This window comes from Heloderma suspectum, chromosome 5 (genome assembly GCF_057233095.1).
Source record: "Heloderma suspectum isolate Gila_16-S chromosome 5, 16-S_ref, whole genome shotgun sequence".
Taxonomy (NCBI): domain Eukaryota; kingdom Metazoa; phylum Chordata; class Lepidosauria; order Squamata; family Helodermatidae; genus Heloderma; species Heloderma suspectum.
This window is the reverse complement of record NC_139462.1, coordinates 122,754,937-122,778,586: the sequence shown is the minus strand read 5'-3', so window position 1 is coordinate 122,778,586 and position 23,650 is coordinate 122,754,937. Positions and strand designations below refer to the sequence as shown.

At 43.4% G+C, this 23,650-nt stretch overlaps 1 protein-coding gene across 3 annotated transcripts in view; it reads right to left on the bottom strand.

Annotated features, from left to right (window-relative positions):
• Positions 1-23,650, bottom strand: part of SLC75A1 (solute carrier family 75 member 1) — a 98,621-nt gene that overhangs the window by 27,336 nt on the left and 47,635 nt on the right. For 2 of the 3 annotated variants that reach the window (XM_084859916.1, XM_084859915.1), the window contains exons 10-12: positions 18,138-18,228; positions 11,048-11,095; positions 6,613-6,702 (exon numbers count right to left, since the gene is read on the bottom strand). In XM_084859916.1, coding sequence (XP_084716042.1) covers positions 6,613-6,702; positions 11,048-11,095; positions 18,138-18,228 — 229 coding nt within the window. The remainder of the gene's footprint in view (positions 1-6,612; positions 6,703-11,047; positions 11,096-18,137; positions 18,229-23,650) is intronic. The other variant, XM_084859917.1, reaches the window with a different exon arrangement.

Below are 23,650 nucleotides of genomic sequence, written 5' to 3'. Positions count from 1 at the left end.
CTTCACTGCACGATAGCTTCTGCAGAGACTGGCATACAGCGAAGCCACCATGACTGAGCTGGCAGCTAGAGGAGCACTCCAGCTACTGGCTCAGCCTGGGGTGTTCCACAGATGAGTCCCCTGCCCACATGCCCCACTGTTATCTCCAATCAGAGATTACAGCAGTGATTCCCCTGTGCAGCACTCATGCAGTCGGGATTCCTCCAGGGGGTGGAGCTTGGAGGTCAAGCCCACCCACCTGCAGGAATCCCGGAAGGCTCCACAGAGGATTGCCCCTGCTTTAGAGAATCTGGAGGCTGTGTGTTGTTGTTGTTGTTCAGTCGTTCAGTCGTGTCCGACTCTTCGTGACCCCATGGACCATAGCACGCCAGGCCTTCCTGTCCTGCGCTCTCTCCCGGAGCGTGCTCAAGTTCATATTCATTGCATCCGTGATGCTATCTAGCCATCTCATCCTCTGCCGTCCCCTTCTCCTTTTGCCTTCAGTCTTTCCCAGCATCAGGGTCTTTTCCAGGGAGTTTTCTCTTCGCATTAGGTGGCCAAAATATTGGAGCTTCAGCTTCATTATCTGTCCTTCCAATGAGCACTCAGGGTTGATTTCCTTTAGGATGGACTGATTTGACCTCCTTGCAGTCCAGGGGACTCATAAGAGTCTTCTCCAGCACCACAGTTCGAAAGCATCAATTCTTCGGCGCTCAGCCTTCCTTATAGTCCAGCTCTCACAGCCATACATTACTACTGGGAAAACCGTAGCTTTGATTAGACGGACCTTTGTCGGCAAGGTGATGTCTCTGCTTCTTACTATGCTGTCTAGGTTGGCCATAGCTTTCCTCCCAAGGAGCAAGCGTCTTTTAATTTCATGGCTACAGTCACCGTCTGCGGTGATCTTGGAGCCCAAGAAAGTAAAATCTGTCACTGCTTCCATTTCTTCCCCTTCTATATGCCAGGAAGTGATAGGGCCAGATGACATGATCTTAGTTTTTTTAATGTTGAGTTTCAAACCAGCTTTTGCACTCTCCTCTTTCACCCTCAACAAGAGGCTCTTGAGATCCTCTTCGCTTTCTGCCATTAGGGTGGTATCGTCTGCATATCGGAGGTTGTTGATAATTCTCCCGGCAATCTTAATTCCGACCTGTGATTCATCCAACCCGGCATTTCTCATGATGTACTCTGCATATAAGTTAAATAAGCAGGGTGACAATATGCAGCCTTGTCGTACTCCTTTCCCAATTTTGAACCAATCGGTTGTTCCATGTCTGGTTCTTACTGTTGCTTCTTGACCCTCGTACAGGTTTCTCAGGAGACGGGTAAGGTGGTCTGGTACTCCCATCACTTTCAGAATTTGCCACAGTTTGTTGTGATCCACACAATCAAAGGCTTTAGCGTAGTCAATGAAGCAGAAATAGACGTTTTTCTGGAATTCTCTTGCTTTCTCCATGATGCAGCGAATGTTGGCGATTTGATCTCTAGTTCCTCTGCCTCTTCGAAACCCAGCTTGTACTTCCGGTAGTTCTCGGTTCGCATACTGCTGAAGCCTAGCTTGTAGGATTTTGAGCATCACCTTGCTGGCATGTGAAATGAGCGCAATTGTGCGGTAGTTTGAACACTCTTTGGCGTTGCCCTTCTTTGGAATTGGAATGTAAACTGACCTTTTCCAGTCTTGTGGCCACTGTTGAGTGTTCCAGATTTGTTGGCATATTGAATGCAGCACTTTAACAGCATCATCTTTTAGGATTTTAAATAGCTCGGCTGGAATACTGTCATCTCCGCTAGCTTTGTTGTTACTAATGCTTCCTAAGGCCCACTTGACTTCACTCTCTAGGATGTCCGGCTCAAGTTCAGTGACCGCACTATCATGGCTATCAGGGACATTCAGATCTTTCCTGTATAGTTCTTCTGTGTATTCTTGCCACCTCTTCTTAATCTCATCTGCTTCTGTTAGGTCCCTGCCTTCTTTGTCCTTTATCATGCCCGTCTTTGCACAAAACGTTCCCTTGAGATCTCCAATTTTCTTGAAGAGATCTCTAGTCTTTCCCATTCTGTTGTTTTCCTCGATTTCTTTGCATTGTTCATTTAAGAAGGCCTTCTTGTCTCTCCTTGCTATTCTCTGGAACTCTGCATTCAGTTGGGTATATCTTCCCCTTTCTCCCTTGCTTTTCGCTTCCCTTCTTTCGTGAGCTACTTGTAAAGCCTCATCAGACAGCCACTTGGCTTTCTTGCATTTCTTTTTCTTTGGGACGGATTTCGTTGCTGCCTCCTGAACAATGTTACGGACCTCCGTCCATAGTTCCTCAGGCACTCTGTCTATCAGGTCTAATCCCTGAAATCTATTCCTCACCTCCACTGTGTATTCAGAAGGGATATGACTGAGGTCATACCTGAACGGTTTAGTGGTTTTCCCGACGTTCTTCAATTTAAGCCGAAATTTTGCAAGAAGCAGCTCATGATCTGAGCCACAGTCAGCTCCAGGTCTTGTTTTTACTGACTGTATGGAGCTTCTCCATCTTTGGCTGCAAAGGACATAATCCATCTGATTTCGATATTGACCATCTGGTGACGTCCATGTGTAGAGTCGCCTCTTGTGCTGTTGGAAAAGAGTGTTTGCTATGATCAGCATGTTCTCTTGGCAAAACTCTATTAGCTTTTGTCCTGCTTCATTTTGTACACCAAGGCCATGCCTGCCTGTTATCCCGGTGATTTCTTGACTTCCTACTTGAGCATTCCAATCCCCTATGATGAAGAGGACATCTTTTTTTGGTGTTAGTTCTAGAAGGTGTTGTAGGTCTTCATAGAACCCATCAACCTCAGCTTCTTCGGCCTCAGTGGTTGGGGCATAGACTTGAATTACTGTGATGTTGAATGGTTTGCCTTGGATTCGTACTGAGATCATTCTATCATTTTTAAGATTGTACCCCAGTACTGCTTTTCCCACCCTTTTGTTGACTATGAGTGCTACTCCATTTCTTCTAAGGGATTCTTGCCCACAATAGTAGATATGATGGTCACCTGAATTAAATTCGCCCATGCCTGTCCATTTGAGTTCGCTGATTCCCAAGATGTCGATGTTCAATCTTGCCATCTCATGTTTGACCACCTCCAGCTTACCTTGATTCATTGATCTGACATTCCAGGTTCCTAAACAATATTGTTCTTTACAGCATCGGATTTTCTTTTCACCGCCAGACACATCCACAGCTGAGTGTCCTTTCGGCTTTGGCCCAGCCGCTTCACTCTTTCTGGCGCTACTTGGAAATACCCTCTGCTCTTCCCCAGTAGCATATTGGACACCTTCCGACCTGAGGGGCTCATCTTCCGGCGTCATCTCTTTTAGCCTTGTGATACGTTCCATGGGGTTTTCTTGGCAAGAATACTGGAGTGGGTTGCCATTTCCTTCTCCAGTGGACCACATTTTGTCAGAACTCTCCGCCATGACCTGTCCGTCTTGGGTGGCCCTGCACGGCATAGCTTATGGCTTCACTGAGTTACGCAAGCCCCTTCGCCACAACAAGGCAGTGATCCATGAAGGGGGGAGGCTGTGTATTAGGACCTAAACTAGGCTTTCTTGCTGATGTTTGTGATGCATCTCCTGAATAAACACTGTATGAGGCTTCAACTTTCTCACTGTATTAGAGACTCGTCGCCTTCTTGTCAGTTTGCCCAGTCCATTAACATTGTGTGTATACCTTTCAATCAGCCATGGCACACTTCAATGTCTATCTGCATTCAACCTTGCCTTTGTGTGTCAATTACCTGCACATGAAATCTTATGAACAGAAAAAGAGCCCTGCTCGATCAGACCAAAAGGTCCATCTAGTCTAGCATTCTGTTCACACAGTGGCCAACCTGATGCCTATAGGAAGCCCACAAGCAGGCCAGGAGTGCACAGCACCTTCCCACTCATGTCTCTAGCAACTGGCATATGAAGGCTTCTGATACTGGAGATAATATATAGCCATTATGACTAGTAGCCACTGATAGCCTTATCCTCCATTAATTTGTATAACCCCATTTTAAAGCCATTGAAGTTAGTGGCCATCACTATATCTTCTGGCAGTGAATTCCATAGTTTAACTATATGTAGTGTGAAGTAGTACTTCCTTTTATCTGTCTTGAATCTCCTACCATTCTGTTTCATGGGATGACCCAGGTTCTAGTATTATGAAAGAGGGAGCAAAGTGTCTTCTCATTCACTTTCTCTACACTATGCATAATTTCGTACAGCTCTATCGTGTCTCCCCATTCTTGCCTTTTTTTCTAAATTAACTGTCCCAGACATTGTAACCTTTGATTGCAGGGGAGTTTCTCAAACCTCTTCATCATTTTGGTTACCCTTTCTGCATCTTTTCCAATTCTACAATATCTTTTTTGAGATGAGGTAACCAGAACGTTACACAATATTCCAAGTGTGATCACACCAAAGATTTGAATCAGAGCAGTGTGATATTGGAAGGTTTATTTTCAATTCCTTATCTATTTATGCCCAACATGGAATTTGCCTTTTTCACAGCAGCTGCCGCACACTAGGCTGACATTTTAATTGAGCTATCCAGTACAATCCTAAAATCTCTTGATCACTCACTGACCGCTTGAATCCCATCAGTGTATAAATGAAATTGGGATTTTTTGCCCCAAGATGAATCACTTTACCCTTGCTTACACTGAACTGCATTTGGCATTTTAACACCTGTTCTCCCTTTCCTAATCTTCTGTATACATTCTGGCTGACCTTCTATTATTGCGGTTTTGAATAACCTCAAGAGATTTAACCCCCTTGACTCCCTCTTTCAACTTCCTTTTTACCAGTTCCTTCATTTTAGAGAAGTTTTCTCTTTTCAAGTCAAATGTGACTGTGTTGGATTTCCTTGGCAACTTTCCACTTAAATATAAATTAAATTTGATAGCACTATCTGTCAGGGGCTTCTGGGAATTAAAGTCCCAAATATGTGGAAATCTACCTTCTGATTTAGGGTACTGAGGAATGCAACCTCTTTGTCATGACTGGACCATCCATTTGTCCATTCAATGTGAGGGAAATTCATGTCACCCGTTGCTACAGCATTTCATCATTCAGATGCCTCCCTGATTTCAGTCTCCATCTCAAGATCATGTTGAGTGTTTTGTTCTGGGTCATGGCAGCATGTTTCCAGTACTAAATTACTGTGGAGCCTGCTATTGCTACCCACTGTGATTCTATGGAGGAGTTTGCCCCTTTTAAGGTTCCCAGTTTGCTTGAAATCATGTCTTCTTTGACTGGAGTGATAAAACCCTTCTCTTTCCTTCCTGTAGAGTTTGCATCAAGTGATGACCATATCCCATGGGTTCTCTCTATTCCGCTAGGTCTCCATTATGCCCATTAAGTTCTCTTAAAACCAAGCACTCCAACTTTCCCATCTAGCATTAGCCTAAAAACACCTATATATGGTGTTACTTTCCAGATGATAGAAGATGACATAACAAAAATGTAACTTGAATTGTGAGGTCAGCACTCGGTGTGTTTGAGCTGGATTAAAAGTCATAATCTTTATGAAACACTCTTATCTTTGCTCTTGTATTCTGGATGTAATCAAGTCATTTATCTGCCTGGTTTGATTTTGGGTTTAATTCTCTTCTTCTTTGCTGGATGCCCTGGAATCTTCATCTATTTTTAGGTTTAACTGCCTCAGTAAGGTCCTTTGCTTCCCTGTGTGTGGCTGCTGAGAAATAAACTTTTGAAGGTCGCTACCAGGTCGAATGGAAAACCTCGTCTGTATGGGATTTGGGCTGCTCAGTGCTTTTCTGTGTATACTTTAAAGGTTTCTTTGCTGTAGATTCTGTAGAGTTCCAGGCCAGAGATCCTGAAAAATCATGATTCGCTTGCCCTCAGAGTGTTGATTATCACTCATGGACGTGCTTCGGAGTGGCTGCTTTAACTGTAAACCTAGTGAAGCGTACCACAATATCCCTGGCTTTGGTTGCATTAGGGGGCTTAGGCACCATTACTCAGTGAGCCCTCTCTGTGTCAGTGACAGCTCTGGCACTGTCTCTGTACGAGAAATTGTACCATGTTTTGCCCTTCCATAGACTCCATGGAAGGAATGGGCTCAAAGATTCAGCCATTCGTCCTGATTCTGCAGCTCCTCAATCTTTAATTGCATTTCCAGAGTAACTCTGAAAAGTGTTTGTTACTTTTTCTGCTGTTTAATGTCCAAATTGAACACTTCATTAGCTTCACTGTGAAATCTGTAATTGTGCACTCCTAAGGTTTTATTGTCTGAGCCCACCTAATTCATTACGAAGCTTTTTGAAATGATCTGCCATTTTTGAAAGGAGGTTCTTTTTTGCTGGCAAGTCTGTCTTTTGCTATTCTGGGCATTTGGAGTAACTATTTCACAACTACTCTCCATAATATAGACCAAACCCATGTTGTTGCTGACAGCCTTTGATGACAAGAACATTAAAAAAGGTAAAATCCCCATAATAGGGGCTCGTTCCATGGTATGCACAGCGCCAGTTCCATATTAAATGTAGTTGTTTTTTACAGTCTTCTCCCTAGTGAAATCTGTCAGGAACAACAGTCTTCCATTAACTGCATGTTTGTATGCCTATACATACATGCACACGTGTGCATGCAATTACCTGTTGCCGTCATGATTGGTCCAACAGCTCTTGCAAGGGCCCCCAGACTTCTTAAGATGCCCATTACTGTTCCTTTTTGGCTTGCTAATCCTGTGAAAATAAGAGTTGGACACCAGTCTTTTCTCTCCATATGTTTCTTTTGTGTTTCTTTTTAACATATTTAATTAAAGCAATTGTGTATACTCAATTGCCTTCACTTAACTTTTCAGCAATTTTCCTCTTGACTAAGGATGAGAAAATGGTGACTGAGCAGGACAGAAACAAGAGAAAATAATAATCATGTGCTATTTTTAACTTTGCTCCTTAGTTTTCCCAGGAAGGAAAAACTGGATGTCTAGCACCATCAAGGAAGAACCATTTTAAATAAAAGGAATGCAAAGTGCTGCAAAATTGTAGATAATATACTAAAAAGATCTGAGAAATTAAATTATAAATGATATGGGTTTGAAAACAATCTTTATTCTGAGGCCCTGCTAAAGTTAGGAAGGAGACTGAGTCCACTTCCTCCCGAGCCTCAGACAAGAACTATATGTTGGCCAGCAGACCCAGATCTGAAAATTCAAATCCCTGTCAAACAGCTGCAAAGTGGTAGGTGAGAAGAAGGAGTCTGTAGTGGAGAAGCAGCAGAACTGGGGTGGGGTGTTGTTGTTTATCCTTTCCCTAGTTTGTTATGTCATGGCAAAAAGCTGCTTGGGTGAGGGGCTGAAGGGAAAGGCGGCAGGTATGGGAACGATTAGGCATGGTGCTCCCACTGACCCTAATCAGCTTCAAATCAGACCCTCACCCTGCCGTTTTGCAACTATTCAGCGCAACTGAACATGTAGTTCCCCATGCTGTTATCTGATGCTGGTCAGCAGCCTATCCAGCATTACCTGAGTTCTTCAAGCATTCAAAAAAAAGAAGAAGAGCAAAATAATGTAATACCTGAGGAACCTTCCACGGGAACCAAGCATGAGGGAGGAGGGCAGGGGCAGGGTATGTGACAGTCCTCTGCGTTAGCTCAAGAGGGCAGAACAGAAGTGCCCTGTTTTAACACAGTGTTTGCTGATGGCCAGGATCCTTTTGCCACACCAGAGTGACTGATGATGGGTTTGCAGCCCCTCCCTCTTTTTATACGCTGGTACACAAGCCAAACAGGTTTGCTGGTATCAATGTCTTTTATTGCCTAGAACCCCTCCTCATCGGCACTGGTCTTTTTGTGCTAAACACTTTCTGCCTGGTTTGTTGGTGCTGCTAGAGGATCTTGTAACATGAAAACTCTAAACTGGAAACTGTTGCTAAACAAGGACTTTGGGGCTTGTTCTGGTTCCCCGTTAGGGAAGAGCTGCTCCGTCTTTACTGCCTGACATCCCCTTTGCCTGGACTTTCCATCTTGCACTCTCCATCATTATCTGCTGAAATGCTTTCTCACTTGGACTCTCATCCAGTCAGACCCTTCTCTGCCTGAACCTTGTATCATTAAAACCTGCCATGGAATATAATGCCAGTCTTATCCTAGCCCCTGGATCCCTGTCTACCATGAACCAAGTACCTTCATCTTCAGTTCCCCAGAACGCCTTCTGGTCTGGACTATTTGTAACTCTTGGACTGTTGTTCACCTTGACACATGTACAGTAGAAATTTTCAGTGTAGAATCTGTTTTTCAACCTGATCTCTGCCTGTGTGCATGTATTTTTAGCTTTGTCTGCATTTAAGCCTGTCTCCTGGACCATGTTATGCCAGGGGCCCTTTTCATTAGAGGCCCTAAGGGGAAGCCTCTCTGCTGCTCAGGACTCCTTCTTGCCAGGACTTACCATCCGTAATACTTGGAACACAAATCTGCCTAATCCTATTCTGTATCCTGAACAGAATAGGATTAGGCATTAGGATCCTAATCCTAATAGGATTAGGATCCTGCATCTGGGAATGTCCCTATATTGCCGGGGATTCATTGGCCTCGTTTATTCCTGAATACTTAGTTCAGCTTGGACCCCTCAAAGTGGCAATCCTGTAAAAGGAACTACTCTAAGCTGGGACCCTGCCTTGCTGTAACTATTCTTGAAGCCGAAACCCAAGTCAGTTTGGGGTTTTTTGAGCGTAGGGATCCTACATTTGGGAATGTCTCTATATTGCCTGGGGCTCTAGCCATGAGTCCTCTTGAATTGTGAATAATGACCTATTCTGACTCTTGTATTGTGAATCTATAAGCCACGGGCCATTAGCTCTCAAGTTAGCTGATTTATAAACATCCTTAGGGAACAAAGTTTTTGTATTTGTGGTAGTCACATTGTTGAGGATGCAGTACACTACGTGCTACACTGCAAGTTATATAAAATACTATTGTATTGGTTGGTTTTTGTTGTTGTTTTCTTTGGCTACAACCTGTACTTGGTTGCCTAATACAATGAAATGAAATAACAGTTGATTTATAACTTCTACGTTTAAGTGCTATGACCTCTGAAGCGTGATCTGTGTCATCAGATCTGCTCCAATAAAGTTAAGTCACTGAATCTGTGTCTCTGTCAGCCTGTCCTAAGGTGAAGAAGCTAGGCCCATGACAGCAAGCATCCAAACTCTTTTCATTTAATTATTCACCCTTGCATTTTTAGGTACAACTGGATTAATCATGTTAGATGTTTTCCAAACTATGCCTTTTTTTTTTTAACGCGACTCAAAACAAAGTACTTCAGGGCTCTCTGTTTTTGTTTCCAGCATGTGATATGTAATTTGGTTGCCAGTCCCAGTCTTGCCTGTGTTTCTCTGCTACAATTCAGAATCAAGACTACACTCATACCCACTCTGCATATATAGTTGCTCACCACAAGAAAAATGACTAAGTCTTTGGGTTATGGAACAGGGCCTATTTCAACTTCCACTTGAGTCTTCGTTAGGTTAGTGTGGCTACTAATTCATACTATTAGTTTGAACTGAATGCCTTTTATCTTCACTTATGCACATACAAGATTTGAAAATGGGTCAATAATTTTCACGTGCAAAATCTGCAGTTCTATTATAACTTATTGGGCTCTTTGCAATTGCCAGCAATATTTATGAATAATCAATCTATAAATACTTGGCATAATGGCCAAAAATAAGCATTTTGAAGCACCATTTATCTAAGTGGGAGAGTTAAGCACATCCTTAACTCTCTTCCATAGACTCATGGAATAGTACGGTTGGAAGGGGCCTAGAAGGCCATCAAGTCCAACCTCCTGCTCAATGCAGGAATCCAAGTCAGAGCATCCCTGACAGATGGCTGTCCAGCCTCGTATTGAACGCCTCCAGTGTGGGAGAGCCCACCGCCTCCCTAGGGGATTGGTTCCATTGTCGTATTGCTCTAACAGTCAGGACGTTTTTCCTGATGTTCAGCCAGAATCTGGCTTCCTGTAACTTGAGCCCATTATTCCGTGTCCTGCACTCTGGGATGATCGAGAAGAGATCCTGGCCTTCCTCTCTGTGACAACCTTTCAAGAACTTGAAAAGTGCTATCATATCTCCCCTCAGTCTTCTCTTCTCAAGGCTAAACATGCCCAGTTCTTTCAGTCTCTCTTCATAGGGCTTTGTTTCCAGTCCCCTGATCATCTTTGTTGCCCTCCTCTGAACCCTCTCCAGTTTGTCTGCAGCCGTCTTCAAGTATGGTGCCCAGAACTGGACACAGTACTCCAGATGAGGCCTAACCAGTGCTGAGTAGAGGGGAACTAGTACTTCCCGGGATTTGGACGCTATGCTTCTATTAATGCAGCCCAAAAATAGCATTTGCCTTTTTTGCAACCATATCACATTGCTGGCTCATATTCAGCTTGTGATCGACAACAATTCCAAGATCCTTCTTGCTTGTAGTGTTGTTGAGCCACGTATCCCCCATCTTGTAACTGTGCATCTGGTTTCTTTTTCCTAGGTGCAGAACTTTGGACTGATCCCTATTAAATGTCATTCTGTTGTTTTCTGCCCAGCGCTCCAGTCTATCAAGATCACTTTGATTTTGTTTCTGTCTTCCAAAGTATTAGCTATCCCGCCCAATTTGGTGTCAACTGCAAATCTGATCAGCATTCCCTGCACCTCCTCCTCCAAGTCATTAAGAAAAATGTTGAAGAGCACTGGGCCCAGGACTGAGCCCTGCAGTACCCCACTCGTTACCTCTCCCCAGTTTGAGAAGGTCCCATTGATAAGCACTCTTTATCCACCAAAATCAATGGTATCTACCATAAAATCCACCAAAATCAATGGTATTTAAAGTGTTTAAATGTGCCTGGACCACACCCAGTGTCTTATAACAAAGCAAGGACAGAGGAAATGTTGAACTGATTTCAAATTTTGTATTTTTAAGCCATTTCCCACTGTGAGGGAGAAAAATGGCAGAACTCTAGGTTTAAGGATTGAAGAGACAACTGAAACAGCTAGCAAAAGTTTCAGTAGAGAAGGGCTCTGCCTTTTCCATGATTAAACAAACACTTACCATAGCCAGATACCACTGTAGACAAACAAGGAACAACAACAGCAGCAGCTGGAAGAAAGTTAAGCAATGACATCGTTTAATGTCACTAAACAACTGAGAATGCAAATGAGTTAATGTGGGCATTACCTTACTACATGGTCAAGGATACAGGAAAACAATATGACACCCTGATGTACTACACCAAATTTATTTTATTTTATTATTATTTTATTATTAAATTTATTAATCACCCATCTGGCTGGTCACCCAGCCACTCTGGGCGATGTATAACATACAATAAAACAGTTTAAAACAATAAAATTCTACAATAAAAACATTTTCTAAAATACCCTAACCCACCCCAAATCCCTGCCTGAACAACCATGTTTTTAATGCACGACGGAAGCTCATTAAAGAGGGGGCATGACGGAGTTCCCTAGGGAGGGAGTTCCACAGAGTGGGGGCCACCACAGAAAAGGCCCTCTCCCTCGTCCCCACCAGTCTAGCTGTCCTGGCTGATGGGACAGAGAGAAGGCCATCCGAGGCTGATCTTGTTAAGCGGCCTGTCTGGTGCTGCTGGAGGCGCTCCTTAAGATAGGCTGGGCTGCAACCATATAGGGTTTTAAAGGTCAAAACCAACACCTTGAATTTGGCCTGGAAAACAACTGGTAACCAGTGCAACTCCTTCAGCACTGGAGTGATGTGATCTCGCCGGCGGCTGCCTTTAATCAGGCGAGCCGCCGCGTTCTGTACCAGCTGCAGCTTCCGAACCGTCTTCAGGGGTAACCCCACGTAGAGCGCATTACAATAGTCTAAACGAGAGGAGACCAGGGCATGTACTACCGATGGGAGGAGATGGTCGGGAAGGAAGGGGCGCAGCCGCCATATCAGATGGAGTTGATACAGCACTGTCCGGCTCACAGCTGATACCTGAGCCTCCATGGACAGCTGGGAGTCCAAAATGACCCCGAGGCTGCGGACCTGGTCTTTCAAGGGTAGCCGTACCCCATTCAGCACCAGAATTTCATCATGTGATGGGATCCTTATACTTCTACCTGGCAAATATTTCCAAAAACTCAATGCTTTGTTTCGTAAGTTCTTTTGGGGTTCCTCTCCACCAAGAATATCTTTCAAAAGGATGCAACTTCCAATTAATGAAGGCGGGTTTGGTTTTCCAGATCTAGCTATGTACCATTGGGCCTATTTGCTGACCTGTACTAAATTTTGGTCTTTTCCACTCAAATTAGATTTTCCTCCGTGGTCAGTATTGGAATCTTCTTGTCTGGAGCTTCTCTTTAAATGATGGCATTAGATTCTTGGCATATTAAGGCAGACAGAGCTCCTCCCACAATTTTGGCAGTTAGGGAAGTCTGGCGTATAATGTCACGTCAATTACAGTTTGATCCATTATCCCATGCTAAATTGACTTTATGGGGAAATCCAGATTTAAGAATTGGCAAGAAAATGTTTTTATGGCGGACCTGGACAGATAAGATGATCTTTACTTTTGATCAATTAGTGGGGTTCATGATGAGTTTTTGGTATTTTCAATTTTGCGAGATCAATGTGATCTGCCAGCTTCAGCAGAATGGCAGTATTTGCAGTTGAAACATCTGTTGGTATCTAGTTTCAGTCCTGCTGCTTTTACTGCCTCGGAGTCTCCTTTGCTATTGGAAATACTTATTGAAGCTGATCAGATGTATAGACCTACAACTCATGTTTATAAACATTTATTATCAATGAATAAATATGACACAAATGGTTTACAGCAGGAATGGAACAGGGAATTGGAACGTCCTATTTTGCGTAACCAGTGGACTGCCGTTTTGGCGTCTGTATCGGACATTTCCATGGATCTTCGGTTACGCCTTATTTAGCAAAAGCTCTTGTTTCGGGACTATTGGATGCCACAACATCTTTTTAGTAAAAGCTTGTCAAATTCGGCTAGTTGTTGGGGGTGTAGTGCAGTCAGTGCTTCTTTTATTCATATGTTTTGGAAATGCCCAATGGCCACCTCCTTTTGGGAGGAAGTTATTGTACAGATACATTTTGTATTGGAAAGCTCTTTAATATTTACTGATGTAACTGTTCTTTTAAATTACGTACCTGCTTCTTGGAAGGTAACACATGATCAGTATAAATGGATTTTTCGCACCCTTTTGGTTGCTAAAAGACTGATACTACGATATTGGAAAGATAAACGCTCACCGCCTATAACACAATGGACTGAAGACTTAACAACACTAGCAACATTTGAAAGAGTGGTATGTAGATGTAACTTGCAGATGGACTTATATGCGGATATTTGGTCTGCTTTTACTGAAGTTTACATGTAACTTTTTTTCTTCCTTCCCTTTTTCTGTTTCTCAAATATTGTAATGTTAGAAAATGAGGATTTTGAATATGTTGTTGTATTTTTATTTTTATTTCATTTTTAAAGGCTTTGTAATGTTTTCAGTTTTGTTTTGTAAAAATTCACAATAAAAGATTAATTAAAAAAATTCATCATGTGATTTAGTAATGTCACTCCTGCAAAGCCAAACTGCAAACACACAGACATAACAACTGCATATATGGCAGTTCTTTTGCACTCCCTCCTCCCCGCCAGATAGCTGTTCAGCATGACAGGTCTGTATGTACATAACACTGGCTGAGGCATGCATACACACACAGAGATCACTGAATCAGGGCTCTTTGTAGCTCTGAAATCACATCTAGAAATCATGTGCCATGAATGTACCAATCCCTGTGATTAATTTTGCACTCACCCCACCAGCTGCTCATCACATGCATCAGATTGCAAATGGTAAATTTCACCACCCCTGATCAGTGTTCTAAGTGAGTGGGAAGCACACTCAGTATAGGATGACCACAATTCACTCAGTGGGTTCCATTAAAATATGGATGGGAAATCCATCATAAGGATGCTGATGGGAAATCCACCATAGGGATGCTGATCCCTGTGCTGAATGTATCATCTAGATTAGGATTTATAATCATATACCACAATGTTGAACTTGTTAGTCTTCTGTGAAAATGAGCAGATGACCTACTTCTTGAGATTAAAGGCAGTTGTTACTTTAGGGCTTGAAATAATGTTCCCATCTTAGGGACAAACCAGGTATTAGTTTAATAGCATGGTGAGTAACCACATCTGGATTATTAAAAAGTTTAATAGTTGGCTCCCCAACTTTTATCAGGACCACAGTACACAAAGAAGGGGAAATTTAACCTTTCTGTCCCTAGCCATGATCCTGTGTTTTATCTTTGCTGGTCTAAAGTGGAATATTTCTCAATGTTGCTGTTTTACGTTGAATGTATTTCAGGAGTGTTGTATATTTTACATTGTTTTTATGATATGGTTTAAAATGTGTATTAGTGTAGTTACATTGTAACTAGCTTTATGGAAACTATTTGTCTAGAAAAGTGGGAAATACTTAAAGAAGTATGGCTCAGGAAGTGTGGGATGAAGAGAGTATGGATGGCTCCCGGCAATCATTGCTTAGGAGATTAGAATGTTGGGGAAAGAGACAGTCAAATTGTAGAAACTGGGCAATTGGTGGGAAGAGAAAGAGAGCTGAGGGGTAAAACCTGATGAGGGGAAAAAAGAAAGTATTGTTCAGATCCTGTGGAGTAAATCTAGTGAGGCTGGAGGTGTCACCAGTTGTAAGAGGTGGCAGCAGGGTCTGGAGGTGGAAAAATATACAGCCTAGGCAATGAAGGACAGAATGACTGTGTGGAGGAGGGCATCTGGCAGCTTGCAACACAGAGGGGAAGTGTCACCACAGCACCATACCCACAGAAGCACAAACAGGCTGAGGGTGGTGGTGGGCGGGCACGATGCTTTCCGGGGGGCCCCTCTCCCTGTTGCCCTGCCAGTCCCCCCTTTTCTTTTCTTTTCTTTTCTTTTCTACCCTGTGGGGGTGGCTTGGCTTCTTTCCTCCTCCAAGCCCGCTGCTAAAAGGAACTTCAGTGGCAACTGGCACTTTGAGGTTGCAGCCGCACAGTATGCCATTTCAAATGAAAGGGTTTTTTTGTTTGTTAACTTTCAGCAGCAGTGAGCTGAACGAATCAGACACTGCCACTGTGGCTGTGCAACCAATGAAGGAACTGAAGTGGTAAAGGGGCAGTCTCTTGCCACTCTGGTGGCCTCACTGGCTGTGTCTCCCCCAAAGGCAGTGTCTGATTGGCAGATGCCAAAATCCTGATGAAAATTGTTTCCCCCCACCCCCGCTGCAATTAGTGTTAGAAAGAAAGCTCCCACTGGCACCAATTAGTGCTTTTTTCTAATGCTAATTACAGTGTAGGGGGCAATTATTGTTGGGATAGTGGTTGTGGAAGGAAAGGGGGCTGCCCCTCCCTGCATGCTGCAATCCCAACAGGCATTTCCACCCTATTATATTTAAAAAAACAACAGGCAACAGTGCCATTTTTTGGCAGAAAGGCAGGGTACAAATAAAATAAGATAAAATAAATAAACAGGCATAGTTGCGAACAATGCTATTAAAGTAATGACTGGTTTGGCCCTTAAGGGGCTTATAGAAAAAAAATGTGCTTTGGGAAGAACATGTCCAGGTCAAGAAGAAATAATTTCCCAAAATCTCAGGCTTCTAGCACCATAATATCAGCATTGCGAAGTGTGCCTGCCTTCAAAATATTCTCCCAGAATTACAAGGATAAGATGACAACAGCCTAAACCAGGCAGCCCATCAAAGGTATTGTAGGCCTGGGCCCATGGGGTCTCAGCCCCAAATCTATTTCTCATGGCCCTGGATCTATTCCCCAGATCCCTAAGTGTCCATTGGTGCCAATGGAAATTTATTTTCTCAGTTTAATGGACATGCGGGGGGCAGGGGGGAGAGATTTCTAATGGGGATTGCAGCTAGGGAGGGAAGGTTTAACCCCCTTCCCATATGCTGCAACTGTGCCCCCCATCCCCCTGCATGGCAATGAAGTTTAGAAAGATCTTTCCATTTGGGCCAATGGGAAGTTTTTCCTAAGCTTAGCTGCCATGCAGGGGAGGGGGGATTTCGAGGGGGATCACTGTTGAGGAGGGGAGGGTTTAGCCTCCCTTCCCTATGCACTGTTCCCCTCCCAAATCCCCCCTTGACCTGGGAATTAACTTAGGAAAAAACCTTCCATTAATGCCAATGAAAAGATGGGCCCTGAATCTTTTAAGTGCCTAGCAATGTCCATGCACCCACGTGAAACTGAGCAGCGATGGGGACTCAGAAGCGAAGACTAAAGATGAGGCAGAGGAATGAGAAGAGGTAAAGTGATAGAATAGCGGGGTCTAAATTTTTACTCCTAAGGTGTTTCCAGACAGAGGGCTCCTAGTGCTACCAATCAAAAGGCACTGTGAAGTTATTCCATCTTTTCTTCCTTAATTATTTTTTTCTGGTAAGAAAAAAGACAGAAGTAGTAGTATGAAAACATGAGAGGGCTACAAACTGAAGATGAGGATAGTTTCCCTGTAAAAAAAAGTCTGTGAACAAGGCAGCGTGATTGCACCATAACAGCCTCATCTGGAGGCAGCTCTACTCTCCCATTTGTCTGTATATCATGCCCTCCTTCAACCGTTACAGAAAAGACATGGCCAACATGCTGTAGCTGACTTTTCTTCAAACCGTACTGCTCTGCCCCTAGGCTCATGAAGGACTCTGATGGTGCTGAGGGTATGCAGGTAATAAGAGGAAACCCATCCTCCCTCCTCATACTGTGTGTCTGCAGGAAAGGGACAGAGTCTTACCTACCATTTTCTTGGTGCCTCCTGAAGAATGGGTGCATGTTTGGAAGTGAGATGATGTGCATGTCTTCATAAGTGAAAGAGGGATAATGCAAAGACTACACACATGGCCTACAGGCTGTTGTGGCCCTTAAGTTTGTAATGTGTCCCTCAGACTAAAAAACTTTCTTCACCACATCCTAAAGTGAGATTTTATTCAGTGTATTGCAGCAGTTGTTATAACAACTGGAATTCCCCAAGTTCCACAGGGGAGAGTTCTTAAGTTCAAGACTTTCCTTTTGGAAAAGAACTTGATGGTCTTTTGTGGGACTTCAGATGTTCTTAATTCAGGAATTAAGTCGCAAAAGAAAAAACTGGTTCAACTTCTCAGTAGCCAACAGTGGAATACTAAGTATTCTCTAGTTCTGAGAGTCCTTGCATGCTGTGCCGAAGCCCAAGATTTACATCTCTTCTGACAATCAAGACATACCTTCTGACTAAATAACTTGCCTCAGCCTGCTGTCCAGTGTTTAATGCAGAGGAGTCATATATTTCTGGGACATCAAATATATTTTTAAAATAAACATGCCAAGCCAAAATTATTGATTAACATAATCTAATGGTGGAAAAGGTGCAGAAAAGGGGAGACATGATAGAGGTGTACAAAATGATGCATGGTGTGGAGAAAGTGGATTGGGAGACATTTTTCTTTTGCTTTCATAATACTACAACTAGAAATCCCATGAAGGGAAGATTAAAGACAGATAAACAGAAGTACGTCTTCACAGAGCACATAGTTAAACCCATGGAATTTACTGTCACCACAAGATGTAGTGATGGCCACCAATTTGGCTTTAAAGTTGGACAAATTCATGGAGGATAAGACTATAAACAGCTACTAGTCATGAATGCTTTATAGTATCTTCAGTGACTGAGGCAGCATTCCTATGTATACCAGTTGCTGGGAACAGAAGTGGCAGGGTGCTATTGAAATCAAGTCCTGCTTATGGGTTTCCAGGCGGCTGGTTGGCCACTGTGTGAACAGAATGCTGGACTAGAAAGACCTTTGGTCTGGTCCAGCATGGCTCTTCTTATGTTCTTAATCTCCAAATTATCTTCAGGCCTTGGAAGGAAACTGGATAGATCCAATATAAACTGAGGCAATGCAAGCTAGTGACATTTCTAAACATCACCATGGCAACTTCTAGGAATACCCATTAGAATTAGAACCAACAAGACTGCAGTTCCTTCAAGGTTTTATAAGCAAGGATGGCAGCTTTGAAACATAAAAGCCATCTGCATTAATGAATTCCATAAAGCAATAGAGCAGTTTTAGCATGCTTTGTTTCACTTTAGTGCTTGAAAAGATTTGTTTGAGGAGCTCACCAAAAGAGTAGAACACGAGTCCTGTGCTCAGGATAATCACATTACCACTCCAGCCAATTAAAAGGAAAGCAGGAGCTGACAGCATTATTGCCTGCCAAAAGAAAGAAACGGGAGGGGGAGTGAAAGTTAGAAATCTCATGGTAGGACAGACAGCGGATACATAATAAAAACCTAAAGCCTGTTCTCCTGGGCCTGTCCTACTCTGTGAGGAGCTGGATTAATGTTAAAGAGGTGGTTCTCAAGGCTTATGGTGATATTTGGATGAGTCATAAGGAATAGTCAGTGATTCGCCCCCTCCACCCCCTTTCCTCTGATGACTCCAAAAAGCTCCTTCCACGAAGCAATGTAGAAGCTTACTTGTCTTAAGAAAAAAAAACAGTTGTGAGGGGAAAGAGAACATCCATTAACCCTAATGCCTTTCAAGGTCAAACCTTTTTTGAGGGAAATGTACATACAAACTAGTAAGGCAGTTTCATCTACTTATCCTCTCAGCACGCAAGGCCAAAAAACTTCTATTGATCTGTCTCTGAAGTAAAGGCAGTAGAAGACCTGCTCAAGCCAATTTCGAAAGCTGTGATTGACAAACAGACACTGGAATGGTTCAGATGTAATGCCAAACCATGATGTCCAAACCAAGAAATTATTATTTGAGATCAGCCACCAAACCAAACTCTGAAACTGTGGTTTGGCATTATGCCAAAACTGATGGGCCATGATTTTGGCCATTGCTCCACCTTAGGAGGTTGCCAGACAACAGAATCTTGAGTGATTGGAAAATGAAACTGCTGCAGCTGCTCTTGGCAGCAATTCCCCAAAGCTTCTTCTCCTGGGGAATCACATTGGGGAATCACAAGAATCTGACTCAAAAATTAGAACACAAGAATGATACAGTGCCTAAGACTGGTGTACACCATGTACAGAAAAACACAACTGTTAGGCAGAAAAACACAACGGCCGACCACCAGCAACCCCCAAGTGTTGGACAACGCAGACAGTTGCCTGGTGCCCTCCAGCAGCCTGCGCCAGCTCTGGCCAATCCACATGAGGAATGCCCCCTTGTCCACAGTCTGCACTACTGATGCCACTTGAGCATCAAGAAACATCCTCAGACTGCTCACTTTATCTTTTTTGTGGGGGAGTGCAAACCCATCCAGAACAGGTTGAATTCCACTCCTCACACCCCCAGATGAGATGAACCACCTTCCAAAAATTCCTCTGTCTTGCCTAGACTGAGCTTCAGTTTATTGGCTTTCATCCAATTCATTACTGACTCCTGACACCAGTTCAGCACACCACTGCCTCACCTGAATCAGATATAAAGGAGAAGTAGAGTTGGATGTCATCAGCATCCTGACAACACCTCACTCGAAATCCCCAGCTGACCTAATTCAGGAGAGTCATGCAAATGTTGAAAAGCAGAGGATAGCCTTCTCTAACCTGGTGCCCTCCAGGTGTTTTGGACTTCAACTCCCATCCCATCAGCCCGAGCCAGCAGGAATGTTGGGAGTTTTAGTCCAAGATAGGACAGGAGAGATGCCACAAATGCCATGGAGCCAAGCAGAATCCAGATAATTTGCTTCATCCAAGAGGGCTTTGATAGGCCAGCCCAGTGCTATCAATTTTAAGTGGAAAACTGCCAAAGAAGTCCAACACAATCACATTTGGCTTGAAAAGAGGAAACTTCTCTATATGAGGGAACTGTTAAGAAGCAAGTTGAAAGGCAGGGCCAAGAGGGTTAAATCACTTCAAAATGCTTGGAGCTTACTGAAAACCCCAATAGCAGCTCAGCCAATACGTATACCACAGGTCAGGAAAAGAAGTACCAAGTCCAAGATGCCACCAGCATGGTTAATGAACAGTCTCAAGGAAGCTATTAGAGAAAAGAAGGCTTCCCTCAAAATCACAGCATCACAGAGTTGGAAGGGGCCATTTAAGCCATTGAGTCCAACTACCTGCTCAGAGCAGGAATCCAGTTTAAAGCATCTTTGACATATGGCGAGTCTATGCTTGAATACCTCCAGCGACAGGCAGCTCTCTACCACCCTAGGCAGTTGGAACTAATGTCTGGTTGCTGTGACCATTAGGAAGTTTTTCCTGATATTCAACCAAAATCTGCTTTCCTGTAACTTTAGCTCATTATTTCATGTCCTACTGTCTTCTCTTCTCAAAGCAAAAGATACCCGGTTCCTTCAATCTTTCTGCATAGGACTTAGCTTCTAGTCCCCTGATCATCTTTGTTGCTCATTTCTGATCTCGTTCCAATTTATCTGAATCCTTCTTAAAATGTGGTGTCCAGAACTGAACACAGTATTCAAGGTGAGGTCTGAACAGTGCGGAGTAGAATGGAACTATTACTTCCCATGACTTTGAAACTACACTTCTATTGATGCAACCTAAAATTGTATTTGTGTTTTTTGCAGCCACATCACACTGCTGACTCATATTCATCTTGTGATCAACTCTAAGATCATTTTCCCATGTACTATGGCCAAGCCAGGTATCCCCCATGTTATACCTATACATTTCATTGCTTTTTCCTAAATTAAGAATTTTGCACTTGGCCAGCTTTCTAATCTGTTACGACCATGTTGAATTTTGTTTCTGTCTTCTAAGGAGTTCGCTATCCAACCCAATTTTGTGGCATCTGAAAATCTGATAAGCATTCCCCCATCTCTTCCTCCAAGTCATTAATGAAAATGTTGAGTACAGGGCCTAAGACCAAGCCCTGCAGCACTCCACTTGATACCCCCCTCCAGTTTGATGAGGAACCACTGACGAGCATTCTTTGAATACAGTTCTCCAGCTAGCTGTGGATCTACCTAGTAGCAGTGCCATCCACTACTAACTTACTCATCATTATATCATGGGGCACTTTGTCAAATGCCTTGCTGAATTCAAGATCTATTGGGCAGTATCCAATGGGACCACTTCCACTCATCCCATTGCCTCATTCCGACCAGGACTTAACACCAGTGTAACGGGGCTTTGGCTCTTCTAAAAATAACCCCCCAAGCTAGTGGAAACACTTGTTTCCCTGATCGGGACAGGTCAGCAGAGCTCCCTTCTGTAAGCTCCGTTGATCTGCCCTGTTCTGGAAACAAGCATTTTTGCACGTTTCCGGTTATTTTTAGAAGTGCCGAAGTTCCATTGCACAAGTAATGGTCTCGCAGGCGCATGGGCACAATGGGATACTACCCAATTGTATCCACAGTATTTCCAAGATCTACTAAAGAAGTTACCTGATAGAGAAATGAAATAAGATTAGTCTGTCAGGACTTCTTGTTGAAAATCCATGCTGGATTCCAGTAATCACTGTATTAGTATCGAAGCACTCACAGATCAAGTGCTCTGTAATCTAGAAATTTCCCAGGTACTGATGTCAGACTGACTGGTCTGTAATTCCCCAAATCTTCCTTTTTGTTCTTTGTGAAAATAGGGACGACATTTGCCCCCATCCAGTCCTCCAGTACTTCATTCACTGTCAAAGAGCTCTCAAACATAATAGATAGAGGTTCTGAGAGTCTACCTGCTAGCTCCTGCAACACCCTAGGATACAATTCATTTGGATCTGGGGACTTGAATTCGTTTGTTGTTGTTGTTCAGTCATTCAGTCGTGTCCGACTCTTCGTGACCCCATGGACAATAGCACGCCAGGCCTTCCTGTCCTGCGCTCTCTCCCGGAGCGTGCTCAAGTTCATATTCATTGCATTGGTGATGCTATCTAGCCATCTCATCCTCTGCCGTCCCCTTCTCCTTTTGCCTTCAGTCTTTCCCAGCATCAGGGTCTTTTCCAGAGAGTTTTCTCTTCGCATTAGGTGGCCAAAATATTTGAGCTTCAGTTTCAGTATCTGTCCTTCCAATGAGCACTCAGGGTTGATTTCCTTTAGGATGGACTGATTTGACCTCCTTGCAGTCCAGGGGACTCGTAAGAGTCTTCTCCAGCACCACAGTTCGAAAGCATCCATTCTTCGGCGCTCAGCCTTCCTTATAGTCCAGCTCTCACAGCCATACATTACTACTGGGAAAACCATAGCTTTGATTAGACGGACCTTTGTCGGCAAGGTGATGTCTCTGCTTCTTACTATGCTGTCTAGGTTTGCCATAACTTTCCTCCCAATTTATTTATTTATTTATTTCTATACCGCCCAGTAGCCGAAGCTCTCAAGGAGCAAGCGTCTTTTAATTTCATGGCTACAGTCACCATCTGCGATGATCTTGGAGCCCAAGAAAATAAAATCTGTCACTGCTTCCATTTCTTCCCCTTCTATATGCCAGGAAGTGATGGGGCCAGATGCCATGATCTTAGTTTTTTTAATGTTGAGTTTCAAACCAGCTTTTGCACTCTCCTCTTTCACCCTCAACAAGAGGCTCTTGAGATCCTCTTTGCTTTCTGCTATTAGGGTGGTATCGTCTGCATATTGGAGGTTGTTGATAATTCTCCCAGCAGTCTTAATTCCAACCTGTGATTCATCCAACCCGGCGTTTCTCATGATGTATTCTGCATATAAGTTAAATAAGCAGGGTGACAATATGCAGCCTTGTCGTACTCCTTTCCCAATTTTGAACCAATCGGTTGTTCTATGTCCGGTTCTTACTGTTGCTTCTTGACCCTCGTACAGGTTTCTCAGGAGACAGGTAAGGTGGTCTGGTACTCCCATCACCCTAAGAATTTGCCACAGTTTGTTGTGATCCACACAATCAAAGACTTTAGCGTAGTCAATGAAGCAGAAATAGACGTTTTTCTGGAATTCTCTTGCTTTCTCCATGATGCAGCGAATGTTGGCGATTTGATCTCTAGTTCCTCTGCCTCTTCGAAACCCAGCTTGTACTTCCGGTAGTTCTCGGTTCGCATACTGCTGAAGCCTAGCTTGTAGGATTTTGAGCATCATCTTGCTGGCATGAGAAATGAGCGCAATTGTGCGGTAGTTTGAACACTCTTTGGCATTGCCCTTCTTTGGAATTGGAATGTAAACTGACCTTTTCCAGTCTTGAGGCCAATGTTGAGTGTTCCAAATTTGTTGGCATATTGAGTGCAGCACTTTAACAGCATCATCTTTTAGGATTTTAAATAGCTCAGCTGGAAGACTGTCATCTCTGCTAGCTTTGTTGTTACTAATGCTTCCTAAGGCCCACTTGACTTCACTCTCGAGGATGTCCGACTCAAGTTCAGTGACCGCATTATCATGGCTATCAGAGACATTCAGATCTTTCCTGTATAGTTCTTCTGTGTATTCTTTCCACTTCTTCTTAATCTCATCTGCTTCTGTTAGGTCCCTGCCTTCTTTGTCCTTTATCATGCCCGTCTTTGCACAAAACGTTCCCTTGAGATCTCCGATTTTCTTGAAGAGATCTCTAGTCTTTCCCATTCTGTTGTTTTCCTCGATTTCTTTGCATTGTTCATTTAAGAAGGCCTTCTTGTCTCTCCTTGCTATTCTCTGGAACTCTGCATTCAGTTGGCTATATCTTCCCCTTTCCCCCATGCTTTTCGCTTCCCTTCTTTCCTCAACTACTTG